This window comes from Leptinotarsa decemlineata, unplaced genomic scaffold, assembly GCF_025532065.1.
Source record: "Leptinotarsa decemlineata unplaced genomic scaffold, Ldec_3_MD MMD2_P_RNA_scaffold_2, whole genome shotgun sequence".
Classification (NCBI taxonomy): Eukaryota; Metazoa; Arthropoda; class Insecta; order Coleoptera; family Chrysomelidae; genus Leptinotarsa; species Leptinotarsa decemlineata.
In genome coordinates, this window is record NW_027412529.1 from 13718501 (window position 1) to 13737049 (window position 18549).

At 34.0% G+C, this 18549-nt stretch overlaps 1 protein-coding gene and 1 long non-coding RNA gene across 4 annotated transcripts in view; one reads left to right on the forward strand and one right to left on the reverse strand.

The window, feature by feature from the left end:
* Window positions 1-18549, reverse strand: part of LOC111512640 (monocarboxylate transporter 2) — a 311021-nt gene that overhangs the window by 132614 nt on the left and 159858 nt on the right. For all 3 annotated transcript variants that reach the window (XM_074183936.1, XM_074183941.1, XM_074183948.1), the window contains exon 2: window positions 5299-5451. In XM_074183936.1, coding sequence (XP_074040037.1) covers window positions 5299-5451 — 153 coding nt within the window. The remainder of the gene's footprint in view (window positions 1-5298; window positions 5452-18549) is intronic.
* Window positions 16116-18297, forward strand: LOC141486186 (uncharacterized). The gene is made up of 2 exons (XR_012467678.1): window positions 16116-16629; window positions 16732-18297. It is a non-coding gene; the product is annotated as an uncharacterized lncRNA (long non-coding RNA).

Below are 18549 nucleotides of genomic sequence, written 5' to 3' on the forward strand. Positions count from 1 at the left end.
AAGTTGAAAAAATGTAATGAGAAAAATGGAAATTTCAATCAAGAATATTTGTGATGCACTGTTTGGAATCTTTGGTGTAGTAATGAATATAACTGTAGTTTTTCCCAACACCAAACCGTTATTTTAACACCTCGACACGTGTTTCGACCACCAAGTGATCATCTTCAAGAGGAATATCAAACTAAACATACTCACAAAGCTATCCTTATTTCTACCATAGATACCTGTTCTAGATAACTGTGTCTTGAGTGTTTTAAATTGATTTTACAATTTGCCTTATGTATATACTTGTCTTAAAATAATGTTTCAATGTGTTCTTATGTAATAGTCTGGTTAATCTAATAATTGAAATATTATGAACTATATAAAATTATTTTCACATATTGCTCTTATCTATTAGTCTTAAATGAATTTTACAATGTGTCTTTATGTAATAGTAAGGTGAATATAATAATTGAAATATAAGCTATATGAAATCAATTTCACAAATTACCTTATGTACTAGTCTTAAAAATTAATTTCATGATGTGTCTTTATGTAATTGTTAGGTGAATCTTATAATTAAAATATTATAAGCTATAAAAAATTCAATTCCACAATATTGCACATACATGTGTCGAGGTGTTAAAATAACAGTTTGGTGTTGGGAAAAACTCCATTAATAAAAATATTCATGAACATTATAAAACCCAAATAAAATAGCTAGCAGCACCATTTGGATCTCACGTGAATAGAAAAATCAATGCCATAACAAACATCATGAGGAGAATGAGAAAAGGGTGAAAAAATGTCATTTCCACATGATATGGAAAGTTGTATCTATATTTTGTGAAAAATCATCTGACACATGTTTGAGAATGGTTTGCACCGTTTTGCATCTTCGTACCAATAAGAAATCTCGACGACCATTATTCGAGATAGTTGCATGTCATACTCATATCGCTTCAACTATTATATTGTAATTTGTAAGACAAATGGTTTTTTCATAAAACGCAGTCATGCTCAAAATCATGAAGAATGTAGATTCGGCATTCTTGATTCACAGGGCAGATTATACAGGGCTATTCAAATTCGTTTCTGTACATGGGGATCTCGTAAACGATAAGAGATAGAATGTCGGTTAAATTGTGGCAAAGTTGCGTATTTTAGAGACCTATTCAATGATGTGAAAAATCGAATATAGTTTTTTTGGTTCTGGAGATATGCAGGAAAAACCAAAAAATCCCAAAATATTTTTTTGCCTATATCTTTTTTATTCGCAGACATATTGAAAATCTGTCCACATTTTGTTATTGGCACTTGATTTGAGCTATCAGAATATGTCCATGAATCTTTCATACAGGGTGTCATCTGACTTGGGTCATCACCCCCATCTTTGAATTTTTAAATACGGACCTGTATTTTTTGTTGTAGTTTTTGTATCATAGACGTTCACTTCATACTTATAAATCAAATTCAATTGTATGTTTCGGTAGTATTTGATTATAATTGTGGCAATTATTCCCTTTTAAATTACGATGGCCCTGGAAATTGGTTGACTGAGTTGAATAAGAACACAATAGCAACTTTCACGTCTCCCTGTGTACCGTAGAGTTTTTCGGGATTTTTTAAAAATTTTTAGTTATCTATTCATATTTTTTCCATTGCTCTGAGATTTTTCTACAATGAACTTCGAATAAGAGAACCTTTTATGATTATCTGAAACATATCTACATCAAAAATATATTATATGTGTTTTAATAACCGAAAAAACAAATGATAGCAATAATACCATCTATAATTGTAATGAAAATTGAAATGAAGTAATTTATATATAGGAAAAAATTAATGGCATAATAAATATTCGAATTGGATTCCTTTCATTTCGAGACATTTTTGAACTCGGTTTCTCATATCATTTATTGCATTTAATACACTTATTTGCAGCGTTGTTGCGAAATCATTCAAAATCCTCAATCTCGAGTCTTCAACATTTTCTATATCTCTGCCAGCATAAATCCTATTTTTCAATGTCCCTCATAGAAAATAGTCCAAAAAAGTAAGATCTGGTGATCTTTTAGGCCATCTCATTGGCCCATTATTTGTCTCGAAATGGAAGGGCTCCAATTCGAACATTTATTGTGCCATTACTTTTTTTGTGTATATAAATTACTTCATTTCAATTTTTATTACAATTATAGTGTTCGTTTCGGATGTTATCATTGCTATCATTTCTTTTTCTGCTCATCAAAACACATTTAATATATTTGTAGATATGTTTCAAATAATCATAAAAGGTGTTCTTATTCGAAGTTCATTGTAGAAAACGCTCAGAGCACTGGAAATATGAAAAAATATGAATAGGTACCTAAAAATGAAAAATAAAACTCTCTAAAAATTCTACGGTACATAAGGAGACGTTGTGGTTGCTATTGTGTTTGTATTTAACTCAGTCAACCAATTTCCAGGGCCGTAATTTAAAAGGGAATAATTCACACAATTATAATCGAATATTAACAAAAAATTTCGAAATATAAAATTTAATTTAATTTTTCAGTATGAAGTTAACGTCTATAATCCAAAATCTACAACAAAAAATACAGGTCCGTATTTAAAAATTCAAAGATGGGGGTGGCCCACGTCAGATGACACCCTGTATAAAAGATTCATGGGTATATTCTGAGAGCCCACATCAGGTGCCAATCGCAAAATGTGGACATATTTTCAATATGTCTGCGAATAAAGAAGATATAGCCAAAAAAATATTTTGGAATTTTTTGTTTTTTTCTGTATATCTCCAGAACCAAAAGAGCTATATTCGATTTTTTTTACATCATTGAATAGGTCTCTGAAATACGCAACTTTACCACAATTTAACCGACACTCTATCTCTTATTGTTTACGAGATCTCTATGTACAGAAACGAATTTGAATAGCCTCGTATAAAGTTGCGGGAAACTGTAAATGTCGATAACATGTGACTATCCATAATTGGGATAATTGAGAATATTATTATTTTGAAATTTTTCTCAACTTGAATTGACATCAGCGTTTCTTTAGTTTTTTCCACACTGTTATGGGAATTTAAGAGAGAATAATTATTTGCTCATCATATAGCACATCTACTACTGTGAGGCAGACTCCTATTGAGCATTTAGGTGAATCGACAAGTGTCAGAAAAGTTGTCTCAGATACTTCTCATATACCATCTCTTTAGAAATATTTCACAACACCATATGTTTTGTTTCATTTCTCTATTGAAAGCAAACTAGCTGGGAAACCGTCAGATTTTCGCCTCACTACATTTCTGAATATACCTCTCTATCGATCCTTTCATCTATCCATATTGTTGCTATAATGTTGTAATCGTTATAAGCTGAGTGTGAATCATATAATCAGAGTTTTTCAGGAGAATGCAGCCATATGGTCGGTCGGTAGCCAAGCGGTTCGGCGAATTGACTGCCGTGTTGGTCGGTGGTTCAAGCCCTAGTCTGAACGATCGATCTTCACTTGCTATCGTCCAACCCGTGTTAGGTATCACACGTTAAAAGGTAAGACCTCGTTAATCCTTAGCTCGCACAAGTTTTGACTTCCGAGGGTTGTCGTTCGTAGGGGTGCGACAGCTGGTTAACGGAAGAACAGATCTTAAACAGATTTTAAACAGATATCTCAAAAAAGGCATTGGTTCCTATATTGTACATAAATAATCTATTATTAACTGCGTATTTTTGTGGATAGATATATTTATGAAACACTTACTGGAGCCACTGAAAACGGTATTTAAAATTGTTTCCATGAAATATAATGAACAGATCACCTGCAATATGAATACGGGAGTTGAAAGTGATTTTTTCCCATGCGGGGCATAATTTTATCGTTTCAATTTGTGCACCAAGCATTTATAATAGAAGTACTGGACTTTGAGGTTTCAAGCGATAATACTTCCTTTGAACTTCTCATCAGTGTTATAAGTGAAAAAAAAAGGTAGAACTGGAACCTCTGGCGTATAATTGATTCGGAGCAAATACTGCTCCCATACACCAGAATACTCTTCTTGACGCTAACTTCTCTAGTTCAGGTGTTTGGGAACAGTTTTTTCTAACAACAATTCACTTTCATTTTTATAAAAATTGAGGAGTTTTGGTATTTTTCGAGTTCTTTATTTTTTTCTGGTATCAAAGTCCACTTTCTGGTATCAAAGTCCAATTTCTGGTATCGGAGACCTGTTGATTCTCTTTTGGATTTCATAATTTTTCCTTAAGGGAACTTTATGACTCGATATAGAATATTCGTTATTTCCTCCTGCATTTGATCTATCTGGGCGTTTTCAAAAATCTATTTTGGTAAATACCCAAGTTTTTTACGGTGATTACAATTCCTCTTGAGATTGGCGACCTTCCAGCAGCTACTAATACAATTTTTTTTAATGAAGGTTGCCCTGATCAATTGATCAATTGAGATTGCTCCTGAGATTGTTGATTAGGAGAAGTTCATACTTTACCACTTTCTTCTTTACCCTCAACTTATTTGTTGATGTTTGCTTCCCTTCAAATGATTCATAATTTTTTGATGTTCATTCGCCATTATATAGGCTCTTCGAAGACGTTTCATCGCTGACTCATATGATCTCGAGACATGGGGATCGGACGCAGTCAGTTGAGTGTCGAGGATGTCCCGTTGCAAAATCTTCAGGAGATAATTGTTGATTTCAAATTCCATCATGAAAAGATGATGGGAATAGAAAATTATGGGAATTATTTTACTTGTTTCATGAAGATGATGAGATATTCTTGTCTTTGAATTCAAATTGTAAGAAATTGCAAGAATCTGAAATTGTTTAATTCATTTAGTTGGTTTGAAGAGAATATGGAAGCATTTCAATTTCAGATAACTGTCCAGACATCGATAACTATCATGAACAATACTGAGACACCATTGTGTCTCAGTATTGCTAGAGAAAATATTTTTCTGGATATTTTGTTTATATACATATATGAAAGTTCAATTTTATATAATTTCAACACTATTTGGATGAAATGACGTTCATTCTCTGCGAAAATTATCCTATTGACACTATCATCACCATTCTGACACCATCAAAATTCACCAAAAAATGCCAACAAATCGCCCATGCTGAAGTGGTTTCACGTGCAAGTTTAGCTACTCAACATTTCATTTCGACTATTTCGGATGTCAAAGAACTTGGTAGAGGTCATAAAGTGGAGAAATTCGAACTTTCTCAGAAAAGTTAGATGATATTGTTGCATAAACTTTTATCAGCATCGAGAACTAACTTTGAAATAAAAATCCCCTACTGACCTTCCGGATAATAGTGTTGTTTTATCGTAGCAGTATCAACGTCTCTCCTCCTTAAGGCAGGTATATTTCGATGTAGAGAATGGAGTTCCCTCTCATGGATCACTGGAAAGGAATCCTCGTCTTCTGGAGGTCGATGAACAGGAGTGCTTCTGTCTGGAACAAAAAATAATATTGGCAATAGTTTTCTCTCGTGGAGAAATTAGTCACTGTCGAACAACTTCAGATTAAGTGAGAAACAAACCAATGTGATCTCTTTCCCGGAAAATTCTAGGTTTTTCCTGAAATAAGGATCAGGAACACATTGTTTTGAAAGTTTTTAATGAAACCAAAAGAACGAAGAAGGCGTTTAGGACATACGTCCATACATTAACTTTTGAGATACAGGGTGGCAAAGTTTTCAAAAATAATCAGTTTTTTGATAATAACTGAGATAATTTTGTAGACATCTTTGGCATATTTGGTACATATGTTCCATGCCTCAAGGCGCATTTTCTGATGTACACAAATTTGTATTTTTTCAAACAGTGGCATTCCTACGGGTTTCGCATTGAATATTTTTGGGGAAAAAGTACTATGCCAATGCTTTTTTTTCAAAATAAAATCATTTTTAAAATCCTCATTTATTTTTGAGAAAATTTGATCTCCTGGTATTTCTTTGTCCGACGCATGATTTTCACTCAAAAAAATAAAAATCGACAGAAAGCAAATTAAGAAATTAGATCACTTCTAAAATGAATGAGAATCTGAAAATTGCTTCATAACGCATTAACAATTCCCTAATAATATTTGAAAACATAATCTGCAAAAAAATAAATTTTTCACAAAAACGAGTTTTATTTTATTTTGTGACAGTCTTAACGAATAGCACAAATTTGTTAATTAGTAATAATACCAAAACTGATTATAAAAATTGTTGGAAGTGGCCACCTGCACTTAATATGCATGCTTCCGCCCTTCTACGCATGGAATTACGCACCCGTTCAAATATTCCCGACGTATTTCGTATAGTTTCACACGAGACAACTATTCGCTCTCTCAAATCTTCTAAAGTATTAACGGGAGTTTTATACACAAGAGTTTTAAGGTGACCCCATAAAAAAAAAACTAAACTGTTGAGATCGGGGGATCTTGCTGGCCATTGCTGAGGTCCTCCGCGACCTATCCAACGATTAGGATGAACTGTATTTAAATGGTTTCGAATAATTACACTGAAATGAGCAGGGGCGCCATCGTGCATGTACCATATTCGATTCCTTAACGCAAGTGGCACATCTTCCAATAACCCAGGTAAGTCTTCTTCGAGAAAGTGTAAATAAGAACGACCATCAAGGAGTCCTGGTAGAAAAAATGGGCCTATTAGATGATCACCTATAATTCCTGCCCATACATTAACCGAAAATTGGTGTTGGAAATGGGTTTCGGTTATTGCATGGGGATTTTCTTCAGCCCACACATGATTGTTATGGAAATTTTGAATGGCATTTCGAGAAAAAATTGCTTCGTCTGTGAACAAAATGTGTGTCTCAAACTGCGGATTTAGTGCAATACTTTGTAGATACCACTGACTGAAGTTCACACGCTGTGGAAAATCTCTGGGGAGTAATGGCTGCACTCTTGAAATATGGTATGGGTATAACAAAAAATCAACCAAAATACGCCAAACAATTTGATGACAAATATCCAGAGTCCTAGCGATCTTCCTCGTACTCGTCTCAGGATGTTCCTCAATTTCTTGCAGCACCGCTTCCTCAATTTCATGAGTTCTTACTACACGAGGTCTACCTTCCGGAGTCCCTTTCTTGAAACTACCAGTTTCCCCAAGTCGACGATGAATATTTGAAAAGGTTCGGCTGTCTGGTAAGGCACGATTAGGATACCTTTCCTGATAAATGCGCCTGGCTTCTGTTGCATTACCATCGGCAAGGCCATATACGTAATTCATCTGCGCCATTTCCGCATTCGTATAATTTACCATATTTACTGATATTCAGAAAAACAGCGGACTACCAAAATAACTTCAATAACACTTCAAAATCAATCAAAACGCGCTGTGACAGTTTTTAACACCAACACCTTACTTTAAACCAACATCAATATTAGCAACTGACGTTTGTACATACAGAGATTCCGTTTTTTATTGCTATGGTGGGTACGCTGTTTTTTCTGCTTTTAATCTTTAAAAGAAATCACATATCGACAAACTCCATATTTCCAAGAGGTGCAGTAAATAAATTCTGCTACACGTCATTTATTCCAGGATAACTAAATTTATGTTTTCAAAAATTATTAGGCGGTGCTGCGTTATGACGTATTTTAATTGAGAACAGTGCATCTGGCAACAAACAAATACCTTTTAGATCCTCAATTATTTTGCAACAAATCTGATCTCTTAGTTTGCTTTCAGTCGATGCACGATATCGCATCAGATTTTTAAGGAATTTATCCTTAAGTAAAGCGATTTTTAATTTTTTGAGCGAAAACCATGCGTCGGACAAAGAAAACCCAGCAAATCAAATGTGCTCAAAAATGTATGGAGATTTTAAAAATAATTTTTAATTCACGATAAAGCAGTGGCGTAGTATTTTTTTCGCCAAAAATATACATTTCAAAACTTGTACGTACGCCACTGGCAGAGAAAATTAAGAAAATTGTACATCAGAAAATACGCCTTGAGGCATGGAACATATGCACCAAATATGCCAAAGATGTTTACAAAATTATCTCAGTTATTATTAAAAAACTGATTATTTTTGAAAACTTTGCCACCCTGTATCTCAAAAGTTAAGGCGTTTAGGACATACGTCCATAGGACGTTTTTTTCACATACGTCCATAGGACGTTTTTTCCTCAAAATGGGTCTAAGAATTACCTCCTTAAATATTAGCATGTGTTTAAGAAACACCCTGTAGAGTTTGTATAATAATATTCCACAAAAATATAAAGTTAGTGAAGTTTCCTAATTTGAGTGCTGTTACAAAAAATATCTCATCACTGCTCGGTCAGAAAGTCATTGATTTCATAGATTTTACACTTCTGAAAAATTTTCAGTATGAAAATTTAACATGTTTTCTTTCCCTTCCCTCTTTCCTTCCTCATGTTTTTTTTCTTTTTTTCCCTAGTTTAGTTTTCTCTTCTTCGAGGATAGAACTGAGAACAACAGTACCCTTCCGGTACCTGTTGTTTTTAGCTTCATTTGCAGTTTTTTTCAGTTTTATAGATTGAAAAATTATTGTATTTATATGTAATAAGGAACTACAAATGAAATTATTATTATTATTAAATAGTTCTAAATAAAAGTCCGCAAAAGCATATATACACCTCTCATGTGGTAGCCAATATATTCAAAATACTGAGCCATGAATACAATTAAATTTGATTCTTCTTTTTACAATGCACATTTTAGAATATCTGTCAAATTCTTATAAAAATTAATAAAATTGTCATTTTAAGTAGTTATTATAGATTACCTTTGTTTTCTATACTAAGCAATTCGGACGAATTGTTTAAAAGTTATCATGATTAAATTAACTTAACGCAATGCAGTAAGCCATTACGCGACGCGGCTACTGTACGACGACGGTGGGCGATGTGCGGGGGTAGAGGGGCGGTTTAAGCAATGAAGCAACATCGCTGAGATTGCGACCCGAAAGCGGGCAGACGCATGAGGGCAGACGTCGACGGTTGTATTAGTTTTGCTAATTTCAGTAACTGTATTTTTAAAGTAAACATATAAATTACTAGCTGTTGCCCGTTCTTATATAAACGTGCAGCCGAAGCTACTGAACCTAGAATCTTGAAATATGCAGGTAGGTTCGTTGTATAACGTAAATAAGCATCAAGAAAGGGAATTAGGAATTTCCACCCCTAAGGAGGAAAAATAGGGGTTCAAAGATTGTATTAAATTTCGTCAGTATTGAAGTTGAAAACCTGAAGTTTTGGGTTGATAAAAAATATTGTAACTATTTGTTTAACAACTTGTTTAACAACAACTAGTCATTTATACCTATGAGTCTGTGTGTCTGTCGTCATCAAAATTTTGGGATTAATTATCATTAAACCCATCAGTAAACACCACATCATCTGAAGATCTTGATCTGCCAATGTCCTCTCTCATAAAACAAAATGTAGGGTGTCTCCAGAGGCTCCAATAGATTCAATACATCGCCAGAACACTTCGTGACACAACTATCATCAAACTTAAACCAGTCCGTTTCGTCTTTGCCAAGGCGACCAAATTCAACGACAATTGTATCACCAATTGCATATGCAGGAAATTTTCTGGGAAGATTTCTGCACTGACGCCTGTCGGATATAATCCAACGCTGTTCTTGGTATTAGCCAGTGGAGTAGTTGTTTTCTGATAGGCATCAGTCCATTCAACCTACTGTGTAGGTATATCCGAGACGGTCTTGAACATTTAAAGTCCATTTCTTTAGATTTGTTTACTGCCCGTCTTCAAGCCTAGCCCACTGACTAATAAAATAATAATAATAATAATAATAATAATAATAATATATGATGGAACTGGCCGATACTTGATGAAAATCCATAACTAACGTATTCAAAAAACACTTTATTGTGAGATTTTCACTAAACAGTTTTATATAAACGCAACACGTGTTTCGCCATAAAATGGCTTCTTCGGGCGTGTGTTAAGACCCGCCCGAATATAATAAATATAATGCAAACACAAAAAAGAAAGAATCGTTTGACCAAGGAAACGCCGAATTACTTTTTCTGAAAAGCTTACTCCCTGATTTGAAAAAACTGAATGATGCTCAAAAGAGACGATTCAGACCACGAGTTTTTGGATCGATTGTACCTAGAATTTTGCAACTTTCTTGAAATATCATTGCCTGATTATTAATATTTAGTTGTTCTGTGAAAAGTTTGAACCGCATAGTTTTGGAATAATTTATGATCAGACGGTTTTTTCACACCAATTATCAAATTGGAGAATAACGTTATTTGTTTTTCAGAGTAGCTCATTTGTATCTGGGCTCGATACTATTATAGATGCATCATCTACGAACATATAAACCTCTCCGTCATTTATGTAATCAGGAAGGTAGTAGTTGAACAATGAGAACAATAATCATCGGAAGTTTGTTCACTAATTTTCACTATTAGCTTACGACCTTCTAGAAATGAACGGATCCATTGTGATATGCTTCCACGAATCCCAAGTATATTTATTTTTGTCACGATGAAATCAAAGTTTAGCGTGTCGAATGCACGTGACAGGTCAAAGAAAAGTCCAATAATACATTTTTTTCTCTCGAGTGTTTCGTTTATTATTTGTACGAACTCTATTGTTGCCGTTTCAGTGGAATGACCTTCTCTGAATCCATTTTGTTTTTTATCGCGTATATCAAACTTACATAGAATGAAGTATTATTTTGAGTTTTGTGACCTAGTTGAAAAACAATATAATAGTATATATCAATTTTAGTTTTTACTTACCTCAGTGTAATTAACAACTTTTTTTCAACTCCCAAAGCCAGTCTAAAATTTGTATTCTTAATAATCTAGCTAATCTACTGAATGACTGTACAGACATTCTATAAAAAAATGAAATTTGTTCGGATGCTCAGTTAATATTTTTGACACTATACAAGAACCATGTTTAACATTTATATGGTTATATGGATGTACCCAGTAACGTCGTGTCTTTCTTTTTTATTTATTTTTGTGTTTTGATAATAATCTAAATTTTCATCGAGCATCGAGCATTATAGATTACGTCTGCACAAACATCAAGGATGTATCAAGCTCAGTAATAAATCCAGGATTATCTGATCACGAGGCTTTTCTTTGTTCCATCTCGAATATTCTCAGACATAAAAACATATACCAGGGTGAACTGTTTGGACGAATATACAGCAGAAGAAATTATGTTCAATTTCAAAATAACTGTCAGACCACAGTTTGGAATTCTATACATGGAGCAGAAGATACAGTGAATGCATTTTAGAAACTTATTTGTGAAAAAATTTAGCAAGACCTTTCCCCTGCTCTTGATAAAACGAAAAAAATCCAAACCTTGGATTACTAAAGGACTTAAAATTTCTTCGAAAAATCCACCATCAGAAAATTCCACAGTGATAATATATTTCTTATGTCACACAATAATTTTTGTTGTATTCACAGATAAACTATTACACTAACCAAAGACCACTAATATAATAATAGACTGAATGAAGTAGAAAATAAACACAAAGAAATGTGGGCAATAGTAAATGACTTGAGAGGAAATAAGAAACAGAACCATCCGGAAATAAAGATAAACCTGAATCAGTTAAATGATAATTATTGTTCAATAGCCTCAAAATTAACCAACGATATCATTCCAACAGTTGACCCGCTTCAAAATTCGAGTGAGTTAAGCTCTCCTATGAATTTCTTGTTTTTATATGACACAGATTTGAGTGGGCTGAAGTTAGTGATAAAAGAAATAAAAACAAAAATTCCGCTGGTGAAGACAACTTATCAGCAGAGTTGTTTTTACAATAGGTCACATGCATATTTTTTTCTAATTGTTCTAATCGATTATATAATGCATACAAATACTGGAAACATGAGATAGAGGCCAAAAACAATTCAAACGGTTGACCATTTGGCGGGAATATGTGACGTCAAAGTACATGTCAAGCGATCCAAAGCACAGAGAAGTAAACATAGTTGATTCTGTATTGTATTACTTGATAATTTCAATAAATTAAAGATGGAAAGTAGTGGAAAATCAGTTTATAAGTAGGTACTGCATAGTTCCAAAGTGCAACAATACAACGAAAACTGCTCCTCAAAAAGTATTTTTTCTTGTGCCGAGGAATGCAAACATTCGATTAAAGTGGTGTAAAGCTATAAAAAGGGACGAATTTAAGAACCCGAAACTGACTGCAACGAGCTGCTTATACTGTTGTGAAGATCCCTTTGATGTATGTATTTTTATATTTACATAGGTATATTTATATTAAATGGCATAGTCTAAAACACTAATAAACATATTTACTTCTCGAATATAAAACCTTTCTGACTGCTGTTATTCTTCATTTTCAGGTAGAAAAGGATACATAGAACTTCATTCAGTACCAAATAATGAATAAACAACAAGGAGTACCTGTTACATTTGAAATTTGAAACAATCATGAAATACAAATCAATTCAAAGAACTAAGATTATAAAAAAAAAGGAAAGAAGAAAAAAAACTCAGATATTTTTCGTAAACGGTAGAATTGTGTTAAAACCATTGTCATTTTCTTGCCTTGCCATTTTCTTTTTCGCCCTCAATTCTGTTTGGATACATCCACCGTGAATTACCCCTTAAATTATGTTTCTGTCAGAAGCCGAAAGGTAACCTGTTAAACACATTCCGTACGACAATCCCGTTTTCTCAAATGAAATAAACAACAAATAAATGGACAGAAGTTTACTTTTATGGCGCCCTCCATCACACGATGAAAGTTCACCCTCAGAAAGTTGAAATCACCTCCGGCTTTGCGTAATTGCCGCTCTCCCTTTTGGTAATCTCTTTCGCCGAGTTCCAAAGAAGGAGAATTGATTGTCCAAAAGTGTGCCAGCGCTGGGCGGGACTTTTCAAGCCACTTCATTTTCATTCATCCTCAAAACGCCCGCAAACGAAGTCCTTCACGAGACGAGTAGGTTGTATTGTATTCCCTGGATAGCAGCAACCAACTGAAGCTGAAAATGTTTGAATACTTCATTTGTTCGGTTATTTGTCCGAAGAGAAAAGGACTGCTTTTGAAGGTTCGTGGAAGTTTCTATGAGAATAGACAGAACCTCAACTACCTCGATATCGATTCGTACTTCATTATTATTTCAATTCATTAGGTACTTGTGCAATCACAATGGAAAAGGAAAACACCGAGTTTATGTAATTTCAGTTATAGAAAACTTACAGTTACAATTGAGTATTGCTACCTGGGCACCATATATTTTTGTAATGCACTCTTTGGAACCTTTGGTGTTGTAATGAATATTACTGGAGTTTTTTAAGAGGAAGATCAAACGGATCTTTCTCTTGAATGATCACTTGGTAATCGAAACACGTGTATTACTACAGTAATATTCACCATCTATTTTGTCAATTTCAGACTCTGAAAAATAGTACAAATTCATACCCAGATCTTGAGCAGGTTCTGATGTTATACTTGGACCCAATACTTCTCCTAACATCAATCCTTTTTCTAACATCAGAACCTGCTTCAGATCTGGGAACACTATCCGTAGCAGCCTCACGAAAACCAGGCCACCCAACGCGGACTGCGATTCCAAGAATTGCATTTACCGGATACCCTGCGAATGTGGAAAATCATACATCAGTGAAACTAAGACGCCATTGAAAGTTCACATTTCCAAGCACAAGAAACATACAGCGAGGAGAAACCAGCAAATCAGGAATAGCAGAGCATGTTTGGACTCATTAACATAACATAAAGTGGGCTCAAGCTGTAATCATCCAACACTGGTTTAGAAGAAAATTCAAAGAAGCCGCTTATATGTTGTACAACAACGCATTTAGTCAAGCTAGCATAGAGATACGCAACATATGGAAACTTCTAATCAAGCGGAACACGACCAACTCCCGCCAAACGGTCAGCTTCCGCTAAAACCGATGAAGCGGAGAGAGGGAAGAGGGGATGGGTGAAAGCACTCAAATGACCTAAAAATAGTCAGATCTCGGAGAAATAAATCCAGTTATCACCCTAAGGCGATTGTGAATACTAACAATTGAAACTTCGTGTAGTGACTTGGTTTGGAATCTTTTAATTTTGATTCTTCATTTCTTGTTAGTAATTTTTTTTGTAATTTTCGTCTCGTGTTAATAGTTCAATTTTTTATATTTATTTTTTGGTTGGTGCTTGTATTTTATTTCATTGTAATTTCATTTTGTATTTGCTTAATATAATTGTTATTTTTTCAGTGAATCTTTTTAATTTTTTACAGATTCTTTCAGCCTTGCCCACTTTCATTCGGAGGTGGCCTTCAAGGCCACCTTCAAATAAATATATATAGTAAACTATTAGGTATTGGTCAATCATCGTTATTCATAATATTATTATGTTGAATTGAAGTCTATGGAATGGTTTCGTTGCAAAACATGATGGGCGACTGTTGATTTTTCTAGTCTATTTAAGGTGTGCTAAGTGTTCCTTATATGTTTGTTTGAAGGTGGTTGACAATGTTTCGTGGTGTATTTGATTAGTTCGGACTTCCATTGTCTGATATAATATAAATTGATTTGAAATCCCTGAAAAAAATAAAAAGAATAACCGAAATTAACAATTTTATTAAAACAAAAACTGAAATTACACGGAAATAACATACAAGCTACAACCAGAAAAATGAAAACTTGAAATAATAATAAAAGCTGGAAATTAAAAAATATTATTATCAAAAATGAAAAATAAAAATAAAAATTGAAAGATTCCAAACCAAGTTACGTCACGACGTTTCGATTGTTAGTATCCACAATCATCTACGGGTGATAACTGGAATTATTCCTCCGAGATCTGACTATTTATATGTCATTCGGGTGCTTTTACCTTTCACTTATCCCCTCTTTCCTCTTTCCGCTACATTGGTTTTAGCGGGAGATGACCGTTTGGCGGGAGTTGGTCGTTTTTCCGCTTGATGAGAGGTTTCCATATGTTACGTATCTCTACGCTAGCTTGACTAAATGCGTTGTGGGACAACATATACGCGGCTTCCTTGAATCGAAATGTCGTGACGTAACTTGGTTTGGAATCTTTTAATTTCAGTTTTTATTTCTATTTTTCATTTTTGTTAATAATATTTTTTAATTTTCAGCTTTTATTAATATTTCAATTTTTTATTTTTCTGGTTGTAGCTTGTATGTTATTTCCGTGTAATTTCAGTTTTTCGTTTTGATAAAATTGCTAATTTTTGGTTAATCTTTTTAATAGAAGCCCGAACTGATGAAATGTCCCTTATATCTTCTGTTACTTATATCTACTGTTTTAATGTTAACAGCTGCCGCACCCTTAAAAACGACAACTCTCATAAGTCGAAACTTGTGCGGGGTAAAGACTAACGAAGTCTTACCTTCCAACATGTGATTCTTAACACAGGTTGGACGATAGGAAGTGAAAATCGATCGTCAGGCTTTGCGGTTCGAACCACCGGCAAACACATCGGTAGATTGAGTGAGTGGAGCAAACCACCCGCGTCAATCCACCAGGCCACCATTCCACCTGTCTTATTTTGAGAGATCTTTTAGTTTCTCCATAATATTTTGCAGCGCGATTCCGTAAATTTCAGACTTTCCCGAATTCTCGATTTTGTCGTTTGCGTTTCTTTAAATGCTCTTTCAAAAATCACCTTCATATCTAGTTCCTTGAAAGTCTTTCCAAAGTTCTCCGTGTATTGGTGGTATGGAACTGATAAATATTCATTTTGGTTTTCGTCATTTTTAAAAGTCGAGACTTCGTTCATTTTTAACCTCAACTTCTTCTTCCTTATGAAATCATCTGAAATTCACCCGAAAAACCGTTATTGACTGCTATTTCCTATAATATCACTTTTTCTTTTGTAAACTTCTCATGTGTGAGAGGAAACGTCAAAAGACGATGCACTAGAAAATTCAACCCAGCACGTTTGTGCTGTCCATAGTGATGTGAACTGTCAGGAATTACTTGTAAGTGCTTGTTTCCTTCCTAAATGCATCGTATTCTAGCTTTCAACATTGACTCTCCATTATCAAAACGTCAAGAAATGAAAGTTGTCCGTTATTTTCTAACTCAAACGTAAATTTTATTGATGAAAGTAAACGGTAAACTTTGGTATTGTGATAGTGTTGTGTTCGTTCGGAGTTCGAAATATTTATTTTGTGAAAATGTCGACGTATTGCTCAGTGGATGGTTGTCTGAGTACGGTGGGAAGCCCAGGTATTTCGTTTTTCCGCTGCCCAAAGTACAGTGAAAGGTATGCATTCAATATATTCACCATTAATTTTTATTTTACCTATCTATACCTTTTATGGTTTTGTTGTATAAAATTATTCATAACGAAATATACCGCCGGCATTTGCCAATCCAAACTCATTTCAATCTTTTTTCAAAATGTTCAGTTTATCGATTGATATACTTGAATTTTTTTTTAGGTGTCAACGTTGGAAAAATGTATTAGGCTTCATTGGGAATCATAGATATGCAACTCTTACCCCAGAGCAGAGTCACAATAGAATTAAAATTTGCAGCTTACATTTTAGAGCCGATGATATTGTGAATTCTCGTATTCATAGCTATGATGTTCCTTCATTGCGTCTGCCTCAAGATGGTTCTCAGAAAGGTTGGTTCAGTGAAGTTTATAGATTCAAATGATGAAAAAATCTTATTCCACTTTTTAACATATGAAATTTACAATATCAATTTTGTTGTTTAAACCTTCCAGATGATGATGCCATTGCCGGTACTAGCAAGGATTTTATTTACATTGATGCTCAGGTTCAAACGGATCAATTAGGATCACGAGGTGAAATATCTTTTCGTTATATTATATACTTACCTGATCTATTTTTATATGCTTCGGAAAAAAAAACGATGACAAGAAAACAATTATTGAAAGTACGTACATCTTTCTTTTAGATGAATGCAGCCAAACATCTGCTAAACTCTCTTCGAGAACTCCAAGAAAAGTGGCATTACGAAAAAAAATTGTATCACTAGAGAAAACAGTAGCTTCAACATCAAAAAGAGCACTGGACGAAACCGGAATTACTCTGGATGATGTTTTCAAGTTTCTGGATCGAAAATATCCTGAGCAATATTGTAAGCTCTTGAAAGCACAGCTTTCTTTGATAAATAAAGCACCAAAAGGGTCCAGGTATAGTGACGAATTCAAACAGTTTGCATTGACTGTTTATTTTCTTGGTCCGAAAGCATACAAAAAATTTTCAACAATTTGTAGATTACCGTCAAAAAGTACACTTCATCGTTTCACGAAAAATTGGATTGTTGAACCAGGCTTCAACGATTTTATTTTTCGTGTTATTGAATTCAGGATTGGGCTCATGAAGGAGAAAGAAAGATATTGTATTTTATGCCTAGACGAAATATCTTTGAAATCTCATCTTTATTATGATATTTCCAGAGACAAAATAGTAGGTTTCCAAACAAGTTTGAATGGGACCTCTACTGACATAGCAAGTAGTGCTCTAACAGTAATGGTCAGAGGTTTGGCAAGCAATTGGAAAATACCACTTGCATACTTTTTCTATAAGACATCAGCAACTTCTGATGATTTGAAAGATATTTTGTTCAAAACGGTACGAAGATGCAAAAGTATATGCCTAAATATCATGGGGGTGGTTTCCGATCAGGGTTCAAATTTTCAGAAGTTGGTGAAAACTTTGAATGTTACAGACGAAAATCCCATATTTCTGATAGACGATCATAAACTTGTATATTTGTTTGATATCCCGCACTTACTGAAGTCGACACGAAACAATTTGTTTTCCTATCAGTTTTTACTTCAGGGTGGAGAAACAAGAAAACATTACATAGAAACAATGTATAATTATGATAGAACTAAACAATATAAATTGGCTCTTAAACTTAATAATGACCACATTTATCGAAATAATTTTCAAAAAATGAAAGTCGCGTTGGCTTCCCAAGTTCCCATCAAGAGATATTGTTGACCATGTAATAGAGATGGAAAACATATTCATTGAAAATTTTGATAAAATCGGCAGTGAGAAGGGAATTGGACAGTATTTGAAAACAAAATATTCGAAAATTCTTTTCTCACATCCATGTCAAAAATTCCTCTTCGATTATTATATATCTTTATATACAAGAGTTCGGATATACTTTACTTTAAAATTCATGAACCAGGACATGAAGATTGTTAGGAAACATAAATCATGCAATGTAAAATTGAATATTTTAAATCATTTATAAACATATAACATTATATAATTGTATTATTTTTGTTAATAAAACATGTTTTTCTGAATGTATGTTTATCATTTCATCAGTAAATCACTCTGATCTGTTTCTTAGATCATTTATTCATGAGTTTATCTATCATGTTTCTAGAAGTTGATCGACAAACAACTACTTTCGTATCTTTGTTTATCTGTCTGATACAACCGAGCAAGCGAAGTTTCAACTTCGGAACGTCCCCTGTAGATATCGCGAATAGGAACTGCCCTCGTATAACTGTCATGCGGCCGGCGGCTTCCAGACATCGTCTGTCGGCGATATG